The 19,204-nt window shown below is 40.9% G+C and overlaps 1 protein-coding gene across 1 annotated transcript in view; it reads left to right on the plus strand.

Annotated features, from left to right (window-relative positions):
* Positions 1–19,204, plus strand: part of LCP1 (lymphocyte cytosolic protein 1 (L-plastin)) — a 67,968-nt gene that overhangs the window by 45,761 nt on the left and 3,003 nt on the right. The window contains exons 11-15 of the mRNA XM_006884552.1: positions 2,482–2,560; positions 3,745–3,859; positions 6,088–6,221; positions 15,928–16,051; positions 18,357–18,481. Of these exons, the coding sequence (XP_006884614.1) occupies positions 2,482–2,560; positions 3,745–3,859; positions 6,088–6,221; positions 15,928–16,051; positions 18,357–18,481 (577 nt within the window). The remainder of the gene's footprint in view (positions 1–2,481; positions 2,561–3,744; positions 3,860–6,087; positions 6,222–15,927; positions 16,052–18,356; positions 18,482–19,204) is intronic.

Raw genomic sequence — 19,204 nt, forward strand, 5'->3', positions numbered from 1 at the left:
TATATATATATATGTATATATAGTCACCAATAAACAGTCTTCATCAACTCATTTTTATAGCCTTTTCACCTGTACCTCTAGCCGCCCCATCCCATTTCATCAACTCTCCTAGAAATTCACCATTTCCTTGTTCAGATCCTTCCCCCCCAACCCTTAAGTTGCTGAAACTCTGGCTACTGAGTTCCACTTTGATTTCTACTTCACTCATCTGTCTAGTAAATCAGCAGTTGTAACCATTCTTCTTCATCATGTCCTGGTCTTTTTTTCTCCTTTCTGCTTCTTGGACTCTCATGTCTTTATATTCATCAGTTCTTTCAGTTGATGTCAGTCAGCTGTTCCCCAGTGCCAAGCACTCTCCCTTCCATATGCTAACATTCACACCACTTTCTAGGCATTCTTTGCATGGCTGCAGGCACATGACAGTTCAGCTTACATTATATCTGTGCCCTGCTCGAGAATTTATAATAATAATAATGAAGAACCTATAGTGACTGGCATAGTCTGTTCTATCAGAATGTTCATAGAGATTCTGTTCTCCATAGAGCTCCTATCTTGGTTGCTGGCTCTCCACAGCCCTCTCTCGCTGAGTGCTGTCTAGCACACATCCCTGCTCCTCAGTCCCCAGTATTCTTAATAGAAGAAGGCTTCCCTACCATTACCTTTGTGTTACATTTAAACTCTCTCCTTCAGAAACTGTCATCAAATCAGTTCCAATGCACAGTGACCTTCCTTCCAGTTTCTAAGGTTATAAATCCTAATGGGAGGAGACTTCCCACCCTTGTCCTCTGATTGATCTAGAGCCCCCTAGACACTTTTGGAATAGCAACACAACCAACTACAGACTACGCCACCTATATCTCCTTCCTGTTCCCCAGAATCTTTCTTCTTTATTATCCAGTGTTAAATAGCCCTTTAATGTGAAGTTCAAATTTCAAATCATACTCCCTCCAAATTTAACCAACACTTTTCCTTCCCCCTGGTGGCAACAATTAAGTGCTTGGCTGCTATGGAAAGATCAGAGGATCCAATACATCCTAAAGAAATGCCTGGCAGTCTGCTTCCACAAACGAAATAGCCTAGGAAATCATGTGGCACAGTTCTGTGGGGTCACGTGGAGGAGGGAGGAGTTGCTGTACATTGGAATGGACTTACTAGCACATGGTGATAACATTCTTTCCATAGGACTCCTAAGTGATGCAAATAGTTAACACTCTCCCCTACTAACTGAGTGGTTGGAAGTTTGAATACACGCAGAAGTGCCTCAGAAGAAAGGACTGGTGATGTCTTCTAGAAAAATCGGCATTGAAAACCCTATGGAGCCCAACTAGCTGCTCCTGGGAAGAGTACACCTAGCAATCTGCTCTCATAAATGTCACAGCCTAGAAAACCCCACCAGACAGGACTTCCTTTCTTCTTGTGTCACTAAGAACTGGAATAGACTTGATGTCACAGACAACAACAAAGCTGAAAAAAAAATCACAGACTGAACTGACTCAACTGACTTTTCTGAGACTGGTGACTTAACTCCCTGGGAGAAAGATGAGCAGTCTGCGCCCATGCGACTTACAGCCTCTTGAAAACCAGGTGCAGAGTCAACTATGAGTCAGTTCTGACTACTGAATGGCAATGAATTTGTCAAGTTAGCACATTAAATTTAAAAGAAAACAAACAAAACCCTGTGGAGCACAGTTCAACCTTCTCCTATGTGGGGTCCTATGAATCAGCATTAACTTGACAGCAATTGCTTTTATCAACTCTTTTCCGATTTCAACTCAAATATTGTATCTTCCTCATATCTTGAGCCTCTGGCTTGGACTAATTAAAGGATGGAATTTCTAGTTTACTCAGAAAGAATATAAGCCTGTGAAGATAAACTCTAGTCTCTCCACTGGAAATCTTATTCAATATCATAAACTTTCTAGAAATACCTGTTGACCTGAAAGGGGAAGGCATAGACTAGCGGCCCTCAGCCCAAATCATTCAGTCCATTTTGTTAGTGCTCTTGTTGCAGGCCCCCAAGTCAGTTCTGACTCAGCCACCCTGTAGGACAAAGCTGCCCCGTGGCCGTCATCCCTACATAAGCAAATTACCGGGTCTTTCACAAAGTGGCCAGTGGGTTCCCAAGGCCAATATTCCTATTAGCAGTCAAACCATTTATTTGCCTTTTATTTTTTTTTTTTCATTTCACTTTCAGTTTTTGATGCTCTCTTTAGTTAAACTTAGGTAGATCTGGTACTGCAAGTAGTTAAGCTAACCACAAGGTCAGCGGTTCTAACTCATCTAGAAGTGCCTCAGGAAAAAGACCTGGAGATCTACGTTCAAAAATTCCTCCAGAAAAGACTTCCACGACACATAGGGTCACCATGAGCTGGAATAATTTTGTCAGTAACCATTTTCTTAATTGATGTCATTAAATTGTGTTCCTAGAAATGGACAGGCTGCCTAGGGGTCTGAAAGATAAGCTGGTCTTTATTCATTTAGGTGAGACGAGGGAGGAGCGGACATTCAGGAACTGGATGAACTCCTTGGGCGTGAATCCTCGAGTCAATCATTTGTACAGGTAAGGCTATTTGGAATCTCATTCTTAATACAAGTCACAGAGACCTTAGAACATCTGCGAGATTCCAAACATCAAGCTGTGGACTTTGATGAGAAGGGATAATAGAGCTAAATTGAGCAGTACATGTCGGGTGTTTAGCTGAAAGACTCTTATGTTTCTGAGAGACCTCACTATGTTTCTGATTCAAGGTCATAATTTATCAGGATGACAAGCTCACTACATGTCATAAACTTGTGATTTGCTCACAAGCAGTCAAAGAATAAATGTTAATTTTGCAGTAATTAAATATTTTCTAATTTTTAAAAACAAAATCATTGATACCAAGTCAGTTCCAGTTTATGGTGACCCTCCGCTGGGTTTCCAAGGCTGAAAATCTGTCCAGAAGCAGACTGCCTATCTTTCTTCTTCAGAACAACTGGTGCAGTCAACCCACTGCTCTTTAAGTTAGCAGTGCAACACATAACACAGTACGCACCAAAGCTTCTTGCCTTATGGTTCCTGAGTTGTGCAAACGGTAACACACTTACCTGCTGACAGGTTTTAGGTTCAAGTCCATCCAAAGTTCCTTGGAAGAAAGTTCTGGCAGTCTACTTCTGAAAAAAAAATCAGCCATAAAACCCCTATGGAACACTTTTCTTAGGGAACTCTGGTGGCTTAGTGGCAAGAAGCTACACTGCAATTCCAGAGGTGTGCTGTTCAAATCCACCTGATGCTCTGCTGGAGAAGGAAGGGTAATCTCCTCCTGTACCAGTCAGATCCAATTTGATTGTACACACACACACACACACACACACACACACACACAAAATAATAACATTTTTAAAAATTTTCCAAAAAAAAAAAAAAAGCAACCTATGCAGACACAGCCTTCCTTTGATGCCATGAGGTAGAATTGGCTTGATAGTGATTTAGTTGTGTTTATGTTATTTTCTATAACTATATTCCTTTTCTTGGGGGCTGCACATTGTGGTTTCATAGATAGTCACACCTGGTGAAAGCTTGGCACCTGTCTTAATTTCCCAGCATTATAGTGTCATCATTTCTAAAGATGGAACGACTAATAGCAGTTTTGCAGGGTTGTTGTGAACGTGACTCAAGCTGATGCAGCAGGAAGAGCCTGCCCTCCTGTGGGCCCATCAGCAAAGATGGATTCTGAGCTTGCTCTTGTGTTTGTTTTTATCCAGTGATTTATCAGATTCCCTGGTCATCTTCCAGCTCTATGAAAAGATTAAAGTCCCTGTTGACTGGAACAGAGTGAACAAACCACCTTACCCCAAACTGGGGGGCAATATGAAGAAGGTAAACAATGGCTAGATTACTCTGATGTTTCAATATGCAGGTGACATTGCAAGACTGCACTGTGATCTCTTTATCAGGAAGCCAGACTGAGATGAATAATGTTGATTCAAAGATTAAATTATAGCATCAGAAACCCAGGTGGTTTTATTAGAGTAACTCCATTATTTCAGTTGGTTCCCTGTTTATAGTTCTGTGTTAAATGTCTGTAATCATTATGATATAAACAGATCTCATTAAGGTAATTAAAGCAGGGAAAATCTCATTGATTGTTGGTAGGTAGGGTTGCATGCTGTTAGGGCTGTAGACCTGTGAAAATCTGAATTGGTAAAAAGCGTATGTTAAATTTATTTACAACAACAACAAAAAAGGAATAGCTGCTGAGATTGCTATATGTACAATACCTCATGGAATTTGGTTCTCGTGTTTTGAGTTTGAGTCCCGTTATCATGAGACATCCAATCTAATTGACCTATTAATATGTTTAGTGCCTCTGTTCTGTCTCCTAATTGAGTGCATAGTCCCTGCATTGTTAAAAGCCTGCGAGCACAGAATTTGGTTTTAGTCATCTAGAGGAGGTGAGAAAGGATAGTCAAGACTAGGTCACTGGGCTGCTAACCAAAAGGTCGACAGTTCAAATCCACTAGCCCATCTGCATGAGAAAGATATAAAAATATACAGCCTCCAAAACGAGATGGTTGTGCTATTGTTGTTGGGTACCATCGAATAGGAGCTGACCCCACAGCTTATCTTCCAGTGGGTTTTGTTGGAGGGCTGTAATTAATGGAGGGCAGTGAGTATGAAATTGCGTCCAGAAGCAACTGCCTCCTTTGGCATGAGTCCAGAAGAATGGTGCCCAGTTACTACTCTTATTCAGTGGTATAGTATAGTATGGAGTTTCGATCATTGATTCCATTGAGGATTCTGATCAAAAGGAGGTAAATGGAGAACAGAATCTCAATTTTATTTTCTTTTTATGGACGCTAGACTTTTTGGAGCCAGAGAGAATGATGCTGAAATGGTTTTTCTAAAAGAATCTTCCAACCTTAATTCTTAAGGGAAGTTCACATTGAGAATTGTTGTCAAATTGACAGAAACAACTGAACAGGTTGACTAGAAGCCTTATGCCCAATGGGTTTATGCAACTAGGAGAGGACCAACTCAAGAAAGGAGAGAGAAATGATTGCACAACCAAAAGGAAGTGATCACTAGCTCTATGTGCTAAGTTGTACATGTAGTTTAAAAAAAGAATAGATTGAGCAGAGCTACAGGGCTCTCCTTCCTTCAGCAGGGTCCTCACTGTAACTTTCCAAGGAGCTGGAGCTTTGTGCTGACAGAGTGCTGTGTTCAGAGTCTGTTCACTGTCAACACAGTGGAAACGTGATGTTTGTGATAGCAGCAATAGCGTTAGCACAACCGTTACTCCCCACTCACATTTCTGGGATTCTTAGTGATCTTTGTGTAGCCACAGGAATATTTGCCCTGCTTATTAGTCTACTAAGTGTATATATTGAGTTGTTGATAGAAAATATATACATTCTCCTCTAAGTCATGCCCTATCAATTCTGCTGCTTTGGGACAGTAACTGAGGAAGGTTCCAGTGTAGTGTAGTGTGACCATAAAAATGGTTTTTTATTATGGTCTTTAGGTATTGACAGAGGGAGCTCTGGTGGCCTAGTGGCAAGAAGTGGTGCTGCAATCTCAAAGGCACCGTTTGAGACCACCAGCTGCTCTGCAGGAAAAGGGTGGGAAATCTCCTCCCCTGTGATTGAGTTGGTTCCGACTCGATGGTACATAACAACAACAACAAGTATTGACAGTGGTTAAGCTAAATCAGAGGGTTGATGTGTTGAAAACCACCTAAAGGTGCCTTAGAAGAAAGGCTTGGCAGTTTGCTTCCAAAATCTCAGAGCTTTGTGAGCCCTTGTGAAGTGCAGTGATCTCCACCAATACGAGGTCACAGTGTGATGGAGCCCTGAAAATATTTATCATAATGAATCCATTTAGATTGAGCACTTAGAGTTCACCCTGAATGTGTCCGATGGAAGTGAGGAGTTTCATTTATGAAAAGATGGAGAAAATCTTGAGCTGGTTTGCCGTCTTGGAATTCCAAAGCCAGGGGAAACTTGAGGGACCATGTATAGTTTGTGCTGTGGTTTTATTTTTTTTTATGTAGTATCAATCATCATAGAGATAGTAACATGAAATTGTCTACTTTATGCTCCTTACAGCTGGAGAACTGCAACTACGCCGTGGACCTGGGGAAGAACCAAGCCAAGTTTTCCCTGGTTGGCATTGCCGGACAAGACCTCAACGAAGGAAACCGCACGCTAACCCTGGCCTTGCTCTGGCAGTTGATGAGAAGGTAGGGAGACACGTGGAAATGACTTTTTAATGAATGCATTCTTTACCTACTAAAATGTAGCAAATTTTCACGAATGTGGTTTAATCTAAAAAAGCTACGTTTTAAGCTAATAACAAAAGTATTTTTTTAAATGTTCTTTTTTTTATCCTATAATTTCCATATATTTTCTTTTTTGTATTATGAAACTCTTTGGTTAGACTGGTGAGTATCTTAGACTAGCACAATCTCTTAAATCTCACTCTTTGATCTGAAGGAGATGATCCTTGTTCTACCTGATACTATCGTTTTCTCAGAAATCTACTTTTTTTGAAATCTGCATTTTTATTTTAGCATAGACTATATTTTTCTATCCTTTTATTTTAACTAATTGTGTCAAAAAGAATTAATTCTTTCAAAAAGAAATATGTTAAATAAGGGGATATGATGCTTTTGAGTTGTGATGTTATGGGGAAAAGTATTGAATGTACTAAGGACTGTCAAAAGAAGAAACACATCTGTCCTGGAGGAAGTACAACCCTGGTGCTCCTTAGAGGCAAGGATGGTGAAACTTCATCTCACATACTTTGGACTTGTTATCAGGAGCAGTCAGTTCTTGAGGGGGGGAAAACATCAGACTGGGAAAAGTGGAAGGTCTGAGAAAGAGAAGGAGAGCCTCATTGAAATGGATTGACATAGATGGCAATAATGAACTCTAGCATGTCAGAGGGAGCAGTGATGGTGCAGGACAGAGCAAGGTTCTGATCTGTTGTTTATAGTGTTGCTATGAGTTGTAGTTGACTTGAGGAGTATCAGAGAAATGGCTGAATGTTATTGGCTATGCAAAGGCATTTGGCTGTGCTGATCACAACAAATGGTGAATAACCTTGAGAAGACTGGGAATCCCAGAACACCTAATTGTGCTCATGTGAAACGTGTAATTGGACCAGGAGACAGACAGGAGAACAGAGCAAGGAAACACTGCCTGGTTCAAAATCATGAAAGGAATACATCAAGGATGCATCCTTTCTCCATACCTTTTAAATCTATATATAGAACAGATTATTTAGGAGACCAGACTCTATGAGGAGAAATGTGACATCAAGATTAAAGGAAAACAACGACCTATGCTATGCAGATGACACAACCTTCCTTCCTGAAACTGAGAAAGACCTGAATTGTGTGCTGCAGAAGGTCAAGGACTACAGTCTCCAATATAGACTGAAGCCCAACATCAAGAAAACAAAGATTTTCACCACTGAGCCAACGGGCATCTCCATAATAAATGGAGAAGAGATTGAGATTGTTAACAATTTCAGCTTATTCAGTTTCATTATCAACTACCTTGACACTAGCAGTCAGAAAATCAAAAGACAAATTGCACTGGGAAAACCTTCTGTCAGGGACCTATCCAGAATGATTACGAGAGATGATATTAGTCTAATGACTAAGGTGCACCTGATCTAGGCCATGGTTTTTGCAATTGCTACATACCAGAAAGCTAGACAATGAATAAGGGTGGCAGAAGGATTTATGCCTTTGAGCTTTGGTGCTGGAGAAGAGTATTGAGCATACCATGGACTGACAAAAGGACAAACAGGTCTGTCCTTGAAGCTGAGTTGCTCCTTGGAGGCAAGGATTTTGAAGCTCTGTCTTGTATATTTGGATATGTTGCCAAGAGGGACAAGTCCTTGAAAAAAGACATCATGTTTGGAAGGTTAGAGGGACAGCACAAGAGAGGAAGTCCAAGATGAGATAGGTTGACATAGTAGTGGGATAATGGGGATAGAAGTGTCAGAGACAGTGAGACGGGCTCAGGATATGGCAGGGTTTAGAGCTGTTTTATATAGGGGTTACTATGAGTCACAAGCGACTTGATGGTACATTACAACAACCACCACAAATGATCTTTGGATCCTCTTTCGTTATGGATCCAAGTAAAATAATACTCTTGACAACTTGAATCTTTTCTTCATCACAGGACAGGCAAAATTCAGATCTGTTGTTCACAGATTGTTATGAGTTGTAGTCAACTTAATGATATCTAACAACATGCTGTACTTCAGATGTTCACCATTTTGACCACTGTCCATACATTCTTGTAAATCTAGATTTCTATTTTATGTTATTTCTAATTTTTGCCTGAAATAATTTTGTTGTTGAATTCTTTCAACTTTCATATACTTGAAAAGTCTTTCCTTTTTGTTTTTGAAGGTGATTTTCTCTTGATATAGAATTCTAGGTTGATGATTCTCCCCACACACATACTCAGTACTTTAAAAATATTGTTCCCTGTTCTTCCAATGTGTGTGTCTCCCAAAGAGAATCCTGTGACCATTCTCTGTACGGGAAATTTCTTTCCCTCAGACTGTTTTTCATCATTGGGTTGGAATACTTTTATTATGATGAATAATTTTATTATGATGGGTGTTTATTTTGCTTGAGATTTGTTGTACTCCTTGGTCCTGTGGATTTGTAATTTTTATCAAATTTGGCGAATAATTTTGGCCTTTATTTTTTCATGTATGCCTCCTGTACCCGTTCTGAATGACTGATGCTCCTGGTGAATCTCAAGTTGACTGAGACTCTTGTTGCATCTGAAGTAGATCTGGAGTTGATTGTTACTTTATTCATTTTTTCATTTGTTTTGCTTTTTCTGTGTTTTGTTTTGGATTATTTCTGACTATATCTTCAGGTTTACTCCTGCATTTTTCTGTAATGTCTATATCTCCTTTAATCTCATTCACTTTATACATAGTTTGTATCTAAGACACTGAATAGTAAAATGTGCAAAACTGGGGTATTCTTTGACACAAGGTCAGATGGTCTTAGTACTATGTTAATAGAAGAGAGTGACTTTAGCTATAGAGAGCAGGATGAAGGGGCAACCCCAATCATCAGAAAAAAATTCCAACTTAATTAGGGTCTTCCTCAAAATTATCCCTTCAGCCTGAGAGGACAAAGGACTCCAGCCTGACAAGGATATCTCTTTCAACTACCCTTCCAGATCATAAAGAACACTCCTTTTAAAAATATTGTTAAAAGAATATTAGTCTCCTATTAAGGTGCACCTGATTCAGGCCATGGTGTTCACAATTACTTGCTATGAATCAAAGAGATGGATAATAACTAAGGATGACAGAAAAAGAATTGCTGCCTTTGAGTTGTGGTGCTGGAGAACAATATTGAACATACATCATGGACCACCAAGAGAACAAATAGGTCTGTCTTAGACAGGGTGAAACAAGTTTCTCCTTGGAGGAAAGAATTTTTAAGCTCTGTTTCACACACTTCGAGCATGTGGCCAGGAGGGACCAGTCCTTGGAGAATAACATCATGCTTGGAAGGGTGGAGGGACAGCACGGGAGAGGAAGACCCTGTATGAGATGGATTGGCTCAGTAACTGGGGTCGTGGAGATAGGTGTGTTGAAGACAGTGAGACTGGCTCAGAATAGAGGCGGCTTCAGAGGTATTGTATATAGGGTAGCTGTGAGTGGCAGGCAACTTGATGGCACGTAACAGTTGCTTTCTTGCCTGTTGCAATGCTATCTGGAATTTATTTTGTGGATTGCTCAGACGTACGAGTTTGGTCATTTGTCTGAGTAATAAAGAATATGTCATTTCTCCCTCCAATACTGAATGAGAGATATATATCTAAATATCCCGTTATCCTCCAGTAGCTTAAAAATTGTTCTCCGATAGAAAAGTTAAGATTGTATGTGTAAGTTTGGAGATTTGAAATAAGCAGTCTGATGCAGACAGCAATGACAGACCTCAGAGAATGAACACAGTGTGAGGCAAGCAGATGAATGGGTGCCTCAGAATCAAACTTGGCACAAAAAGGCTGAGAAAAGGAGAAAGATGGGTAAAAGAAATTACATTTTCCCCCAAAGAATCAAGGGATAAAATAACAAGAAAATACATACTTAGTCTGGGCTCAGAGATGATACCCAAATGTTAAGAAGAAATTATTCCAGTTGAGAGAAATCCCAAGTCAATGTTCCAAATATTTTTTTATTTGGAAAGAATTATAGTTTTGAGTTGTTCTTAGAAATTATGTTTGATCTAGTTTCTTGTTTCTGGATAGTTATATAGATTATGTTATCGGCATTTTCTACAAGAATTTCTTGGGGCGGGGGAAGAATTTCTGAAAAAAAAAAACAACCAAACTACATCTCATTATGTTGTCTTCCTGTATGTGAAATAAATAAAAAGTTGGAGGACAGGAAAGCACAGTAATAACTGTATTCCTTCTCATCCCAGCGCACTCCCTACTCTGCAGTCCTGTCTGGCAACTTGGAGAAGTAGGGTTTATGTGGCCATTTTGTTCTGATGGGACTTTACAGCACCATGCACTGTGCAAACCCCAGTGATGTTGGGATCCTACCTGGATGGTTCCAAAACCTTTTTAACAATAGGAAATTAGTGTCTCAAAAAAGGAAAATTTGACTTGACTCAGGCCAAATTAGTCTATTTCAAAAATTTGATTCTATATTGAGATGAATAATTGCCTAGCATACTGTCTAACGTTAAAACTCAAGAAATTAGACCCATTATTTTTATCGTTGTACCTAAAATTGGGTATCACATTCATTTTAAACCCCTACATCTCACTCAAGGTAACAGAAAGACCGCTTTGTATTCACCCAATAGGCAAATAAGCACTGGCGTACGTGTGTGTCTTCTTCCTAATCTGTAGTGAACAGTTTCACATGTTTTCACTCTGTTCACTGCAGGTTAGCAAGCAAGCTTGTTCACTGAGCACTCTGTCCTGTGAGGGATTGTGACAGTTTGATGCTGTAGGAAGATTCTATGAGGATGGGAGAAAGACAGTCACCAGTCATGTCTAGAACCAGAATCCTTAATAAAGGTGGAGGGGGGGAGGGGGCGGAAATAAGTGATACAGTTCACTACGGATTAGTCTACTCTTTCCATGTTTACTGAGTAATCTGACGTGGTGTCCATCAAAGCTGTGGGCTACTGTAAGAGATTCTATATACTTCAACTCCAGCATGTGGCAAGCTGCCCCCACAATTTTCTGCATCGCTGTAGGAGCTCCATCCTGAAGACTTGGAAAAAGACATCATGCTGGGAAAGGTCAGCAAATGAGAGAAAGATTCTTTAGGATAGGGAATGACCCAATGACCGCGGGCAAGGAGCTTGGGCATGGTGCAGATAGGAGGAAGGGCCATGAGAGGGCGAAGTTTTGATCTCTAGTCATAGAGTCACTAAGGGTCGTGGTCTAAAAGAATAAGAAAAGGACTCTGTTTCATTATGCCTCTTTTCCTTTTTCTTTTTTTAATTATTAAATTTTATTAATTTTAATAAACATTTACAGAGATTTTGGGTTTCCACTCATTCATTGTTGCACTATTTTCTCTACCCTCCCCCTCAGTTTGTTCCTCTTTTTTCCCTCCTTGAAAGTCCATTTTAATTGTCCAATTGCCACAGTGCTTGTCAAAGCCAGTTCTGATTAATCTCCTTTGTCAGTGTGTCCTTTGCCATTCCCTATCACTCCTCCCTGAGAGAGACTTCACCCTGATTCATAAGGAAAAGGGGATGGCCTATTCTCTTAGCTACTTCCTGCTGAAAAGGGATGCTGTAGGTTTCAGGGTGAAGATCTTCTCTCACTACTCTAAAGGGCCCCTTTGGCAGTAGGAAACACATAGATTATTATGGAGATTGATTTTGGAATTTAGATGCACTGTTATCAGTTGTGCTTAGCCGTACATGCTCATATCCTTGAAGATGTATCATGGAAGTGTTGCAGCCTAGAAGACACAAATTTAACTAACAAGTTAAAAGTACATGAGTCAAAAATTAAAAAGCAATAATATTCCAAGTAGAGGCTCTAATAGTGGCACAAATCAAGTTACAGAGGGAAGGTAGTTCTTACAATAAAAGACCTATTGACTAGCACTTTGTCTATTATAATATAAAGGTTAGGAACCACAAGATGTAAAGGCTCAACTATGTCATTTATTGTTCTTAAGTCCTGGAGCAAATTCCATCTACCACTGGGTTGTTTTACAACTCGGAAGTCTGCATGCAAGGCAGAGGTGAAGTAAGGAACTGCTTATGAGGTTTTCTATCAATTCCAACAACTAAGAAATAGTGAGAAGAGTTGGGACCTCAGAAGGCTTTTAGGACCAAATAGTAGGCTCTTGTGTCCGGGAGAAAATGAATATACTTACCAGTAATGTTAATGCTCACCCACAGCTCTTCTGGGACGATCTTTCCTTTTTCTTTTGGGAGTACATTTTTGTGTACTGACAGGCCTTCATACCATTTACTTTTGTGTCTTAAGAGGTGAATGGAAAGTGTTCCTGGTTACTTGAGTTTGCCAATAATAAAACAGAACTGTAACTCTGACAAAAAGAGGTGAGGACTAAATTCTAAGATGAATTGAACTTCTAGAAGATTAAAAAATTAGTTTGCTTCCTCAAGTTCTGGGTCCTGGAGGCAGAGCAATTAAGCGCTAGGCAACTAAGTGAAAAGTTGGTGAGGTTCGAAGCTGTGTGCTGCTCTGTGGAAGGATGTGGCTGTCTGCTCTGTAAAGACGAGCATCCTGTGAAAACACTGGGGAGCAGCTCCTCTCTGTCCTGTAGCATGGCTCTAAGTTGAAAATTACTTGATACCAGGGAGTTTTCCCCCTCAGGTTCTGTACAGACATGACCCAACGAAGCAAGATTTAACCTAACCTTTCTTAATGACAAGAAAGCTGTTAGGCAGAAATTCTTGTAGCAAATGTCAATAGCATAATCTACATGCTACCTATATGGAAACAAGAAATCAGTTACTAACTAAAACATAATTTCTATGAACAAGTCAAAACTAGGATTTTCGTTTTCTAAATAAGGAAGATTTTGAAAGTTGGCTTGACATTTCTCCCATTTGTAATCATTGTTCCTGAGCATTCTCATCCCATCTCTGAGCAAAGACTAAGTATGGCTCATCTATACTATCTGCAGATCATTTTATTCCTTGCTTTTCCTGGGGAAAAAAGATACCCTTAATTTTTTTTATCCATTATTCTACTGTTTTATAGGTAAACTCAAACACAAACTCACTGATTGCTGTCAAATTAGAACCAATTCATAGCTGGCCCTCTAATGGGTTTCTGAGGCTGTAACTCAACTGGAGAGAGATTGTCCATCTTTGTGCCCAGGAGTCACTGGTGGATTTGAACTGCCACAGAAGTGTGGCCTTTGGGATAGCAGTGCAATCCCCTATAGTCTGTGCCTCCAGAGCTGCTTAATATATGCTGTGACTCTCTATTGTTGTTGTGTACTTTCTAGTCTAAACCAATTCATAGCTATCCAGCAGGTTTTCAGAGGCAGGAAGTCAGATGGGAGGAGACTGTCCACCTTTCCCTGGTGAAGCAGCTAGTAAACTTGAACTACCTGCCTTTGGGTTGCCAGCATAACTCCTTACAACTAAGCCACTAGAGCTCCTCGGCAGTGCCGCAGTTGGATTGCTCAGTTAAAGGCTGGAGATATGAGTCTACTAACAGGTGACTTGGAAGAAATTCCTGGCAATGTAGTTCTGAAAAACCAGTCCTTGGGAGCCCCATGTAACACCATTTGGGTGTGGCAACACATGGGGTTGGCATGAGTTGGAACTGACTTAGTGACAACAATTGGCTCAATGACAACTGATTACTCTGTCCAAAGCACTCTGCTGTGCCATGGAAGCAGGGATGATTGGGGCTGTTGATGTGTAGGAGAGGGTGTGACAGACAAAGTCCTGGAAAACAACTTGAACAAGAGTAACAACAATGAATTCACTACCCTGACCAGTTGGCAAAGTGATGCTTGTTTTGGATCTTGTTCAGAAGACTAAAAATTTACTGGAAGTAAAGGGCATCCCAGGCAGAAAGCACAGCTAAATCATGGAACCAAGATACTTGGTGTGACGGGGGTAGGAGGGCCTGTGTGTGAGGTTAAAATGCAAGGGGGTGTGAAGGAGATGGCTAAAGGGAATATCAGAGGATCAGGAAGAGGGAAATGGAGATTCTCTGCAAAGGGACTTCGAACCAAACTGTGAAGGGCTTGTAGACTTTGGTCTCTGGTGGTGTAGGACTTTTAACTAAAAGTCCTCTCCAATGAATAGCCTCTTCTAGCAACACTGAGGTGTGTGAGATGGAGCTTTATCCTCTTTGCCTCCAAGGAGCACTCTAGTTGCACCTTCTCCAAGACTTCTCCTGTGTGGTTGGTTGTTTGGTTGGTTTGTTTTTGTTTTGCCCATCCATTAGCTATTCAGTACTCTTCTCCAACACCACCGTTCAAAAGCATCAATTCTTCTTCTGTCATTCTTATTCACTGTCCAGCTCTCAGAAGCAAAGCAAGGCATTGACATTTGGCCAGTGGAAATCCTGTGGAGCTCCGTTTTATTCCAACACGTATGGAGTCTCCATGAGTTGAATCAACTACACATCACAACTAGCTTGGTTTAGTTTACCATCCTCAGGATGTGGACCGTCACAGTCTGAGCCACAGAGAGCCATTTGGATGGTGTGATCAGAATGAGACTTTAAACAGTGTTTTGGAGATACTGTGAGGAAAGAAGGCAGAATGACAAACAGCCAGTAAATTAAAGGGAGATTCAGTTGGTATCAATGAAATAATATTGGCTGTCTGTTTGTTAAACAGCATGTTTGGCAAAGAAAAACCTCAAGAACCATCCCCCACCTGCATCTTGGAGGAAGCAGGCACTGCCCCTATTTCAGGGATAGGATGGCAGCCACGTGGGAATGGCAGGAGGATACCTGAGGGATTATGTAAGCCAAAACGCAGGCACCTCAATGAACAGTGACCTCATTTACCTCATTGAGTCACAGGATAGTCAGGTGCAGCTTGGCGCGCTCACTCTGCAATCCCAGCCTTGAAGGTCTTACTTGTGTAATTTGACCTCTGGCAAATGAAACCATGAGGTCAACACACCTGTTTGTTGCCAAACTGCTTGACTTGCCTCCTTCTGTTTGTACCACCCCCCACCTCCCAATGAACTAGCTCTAGGGGAGTTAGATTCTTCCCTGCTCTGGACAATTTTAGGATCTTGAAATATCTTCTTGGGGTTGGTTTTTTTTTTTTTTACTTTTCTTTTTTAAAATTGGTTTGCTTACAAAAGCTAATAAATTTAAAAACTCCCCTCATTTCGAGATTACCTTTTCTTGGTTTTCTCCTAACATTTGCATTTATACTTGGTCTTTAAAAAGGCACTGCCCCCCAAACTTCTGTTTTTCTTATGTTTGTCAATTTAGGGTTGCCTAATCTCGAAGGCACAAGGTTCAAATTCATCAGCTGTTCTGCAGGGGAAGGATAGACAATCTCCCTCATGAGATTAATTGCCTCTGAAAACACACAGGATGGTCAGCTATGGGTTGGTTCCAACTCATTCACCCACAACAACAAAAAAACAATGTTCAATTGCTTTTTTATTTTTATGGTTCCTTTAGTTCAAATTCTTTACTTCCTTTTTGTTTCCCCTTCTCTCATTCTTCACATTGCAATGTTAATACTTAGAAGGAGGAAGATATTTTACATTTTATTAAAACATTACCTTTCAAGTGATTTTTTTTGTTTGTTTAACTAATGCTGTTGTGTGTTTATTTTCCCCTCAAACACTGTGATGTCTAGACTATCTTCTGTGAAGGTAAGGCAGTTTTGATTCTGGTTATTGTTACATGAATTCTTTAGCAACTTTGCTCCCTATTCTTGATTTTGCTCAGGTACACACTGAATATCCTTGAAGACATTGGCGGTGGGCAGAAGGTCAATGATGACATCATTGTCAACTGGGTGAATGAAACATTGAAGGAAGCAGGGAAAAGCTCATCCATCTCCAGTTTCAAGGTAAAGTTCCTCATAGACTATGAGAGGCCGCCTGGCTGTGCTCATCTCCACTGCCTCCACCATGTTTTCAATTGACTGTCCATGCTGGGAGCGAGTTCTAGTGGCTGAAAGTTAAGAAGCGCACTGCCATCCTGAAGGCATGGGTTCGAATCCACTAGCTGTTCTGCTAGGATAAGATGGTCAATCTCCTCTCATTCAAGTAACTGACTCTGAAAATCCAGTGAAGGGTCAGCTGTGGGCTGGTTCCGACTCAGCAGTTTACAACAAGAACAACAACATCCATTCTGGGAAGGAGATCAGCTGGCGTAGTCTGTAGGGAGTTTTGCAGCTGGTTCAGATCCTCCAGCAATTCCATGTCTCCTCCCGGGCAAATGTATAGACTCCAAAAACCTACTGAGGGTCAACTGTCAGTCGACTCAGCCTCAACACAATGAGTTTGAGCTTTTTAATTTATCCATACTGCCAGGGAGCTCTGGTGGTGCAGTGCGTAGGGAGTTCCACTGTTAACCCAAAGGCAGTGCCCTTTTCTGGCTGCTCGAATCCACCAGTGGCTCTGCAGAAACACAGGCGGTCTCCTCTCTGCAAATTATATCACCTTGAACCTGCTGGAGGGTTGCCCCTTAGTCAGTCCTCTGGACAGCAGTGAGTTTGAGTTTTGGTGGGCATTGGATACTGAAGGCTCCCCTCCCATTTGGATTTTGTTTGAGTGACTCATTATAGTTTTACATTCATACACCATTTCATTGACAAATTTCACATTCTGTGATAATTAGTAATAATAATAAAGCCACCAGCGTTTGAGACATTATTCTTGTTCTTTCAGAATGAGGCATTGTTTTTTCAGAGGAACATAAAATATGATGGTGGTGGTTGCTGTTAAGTGTCATCCAGTCATAGACGACTCATAGCGACCTTATGAACAAAAGACCTGAGCACTGTTCTTAGAGTTTCCGGAGGCAAGCCATTTCAGAAGTGGATGCCACTCCTGCTTCCAAACTTGTTTTAATTGGGAAGGTCCAACAAACACTGTCCACCATGGGTAACCATTGTCACATTTGGCACATCAGTGTCACAGTGTTCAGCATCACAGCAACCACGAGTTACCTCTGTACAGCAATGCACAGTAGTCTGTAATTTTTTAACATAATGTTAAATGCTGTGAAATGCTCTCCCACTTGGTAGGTTTTTTGTTTTACTTTGTTTTGTTTTTTTCACTTGGTAGGTTTTTATAAAAAGCAGTTAAATAATTGTATCCAGACCCCAGCTCCCACCTACCACTTCCATATGACACCATGAATTATTAATAATGTTTATTACAACTTCTAATTATATAATACTATCGTACAGATATTGTTGCAAGTTGCTTAGATGTTCTGTTTCTTAGATTATAATAATACCAACAAGAAACTATTTTGTAAAATCTTTAAACATTGAGTTATAATTTTATTAAGTTGTAAGTCAGTATTCTACATTGAATCACAACTTTATTAGTAATTGAATAGAAGCATTTTAAAAAATTTCCTTCTTTTTTCCTTTAATTACTACTTCATTCTTAAAAAAAGGTATTGATACAGATTCAAATACTAATTGGCATATTGTAGCTAAAACATCAGAAAATCTGACAAAGCCACACACACACAAATCTCCTTCAGTTATATAGGAAGTGAGAGAAAAAGAGAGAGAGAGAGAGGGAGAGGGAGAGGGAGGGAGAGAGAGAGAGAGAGAGAGAGAGACTGGTCCCAAGAAAGAAATAAGGAAAAAGGTCTGAGGGGGACAGGGAATTCCAAGTGATTGCTCTCAGAAAGGATCAGAGAGGCATGCAGGCAGACAAAGACAGTTCCTTTTTATAGAGGCTGTTAAAGAAATTTAAAGAAGATGGTAGCTTGCTCAAGAATTTGGAAGCCAGGGTCTTGTTAATGCATAACCAGACCCAGGGCCTTATCAGGAGCTGGTCATCTAGTCACCTTATCCTGATATCAGCTTTACTTTAGATATGGTCAGTCTGGGGATCCAGCCTAGAGGAACTGCGACATTCTTCCTCCATTCTCAATGCCATTGAGTTGGAACGAAGTCATAGCTGGCCCTCCAGTGGATTTTCTGAGGTTGTATATCACACAGGAAGAGACTGCCATCTTTTTCCAGTGGAGTAGCTAGCTAGTAGATGCAAGCCACAGGCCTTTGGGTTATCAGTTAAACTCCCTACTCACTAGGCCACCAAATTTATGCTGAAACAGGGCAACAAAATTCTACCTAGAGTCATTTTGGTCTAACTTTGCAACCTGTTGAACTCTTCCTCTCTGTGCAGGACCCGAAGATTACAACAAGTCTGCCTGTTCTGGACCTCATCGATGCCATTCAGCCAGGGTCCATTAACTATGACCTTCTGAAGACTGAAAACCTGGATGATGAGGAGAAGCTCAACAATGCAAAGTATGTAAACCCTCCTGACTGAGGGCTGAGAGGGAAGGACAAACCGCCATGGGAGAGCTGGCAAGTGTACAGCCAGTGGCTTTGTGCAGACACCATCAGAATCAATGCTTTCTCTTCTCATCATCTATCATAGTGCCGCCATCATCATCATCATCATTTTAGATGTGATGCAATAGCAATTGTGCTGCCAACACAAATCCACACAGTTCAAATGTGTCGGTTGCTCCAAATGAGAAAGATAGGCAATCTCCTCCTGTGTGATTAACTGCCTTTGAAAACCCACCAGAGGGTCAACTAGAAGCCAGTTCTGACTCTCCTGCCCCTGGGGAAAGGATGGGCACTGTCTCCCACCACAATGTGTAGCCACTAAAAACCTGCTGGAGGGTCAGTCATGAGTCAGTTCTGACTTGACGGCACATAATAACAACAAGCATTAGGACAGGGGATCTGGTGGTTTAGTCCATAGGAAGTTGTGCTGCTAATCCAAAGGTGGCCCTGCTTTGATGGTTCAAATCCACCAGGGCTCCTCAGGAGAAAGAGGAGAAATCTGTTCAATATAAGTCTCTAAACACCCACTGAGAGATCAGCTGTGAGTTGGCTCTGACTCAACAGGAAAGAATTGAGTTTGTTGAACAACTGAGAACAAGGCAAAAATGAGAGTCTTGCATTTAAAAAGCAATATATTTGGGGCTAGGGGGTGGGGTTTGGGGAGGTGCGGGGGGG

The sequence above is a fragment of the Elephantulus edwardii genome, unplaced genomic scaffold, assembly GCF_000299155.1.
Source record: "Elephantulus edwardii isolate Elephantulus edwardi_28Jun2011 unplaced genomic scaffold, EleEdw1.0 scaffold00036, whole genome shotgun sequence".
In the NCBI taxonomy this organism is placed as follows: domain Eukaryota; kingdom Metazoa; phylum Chordata; class Mammalia; order Macroscelidea; family Macroscelididae; genus Elephantulus; species Elephantulus edwardii.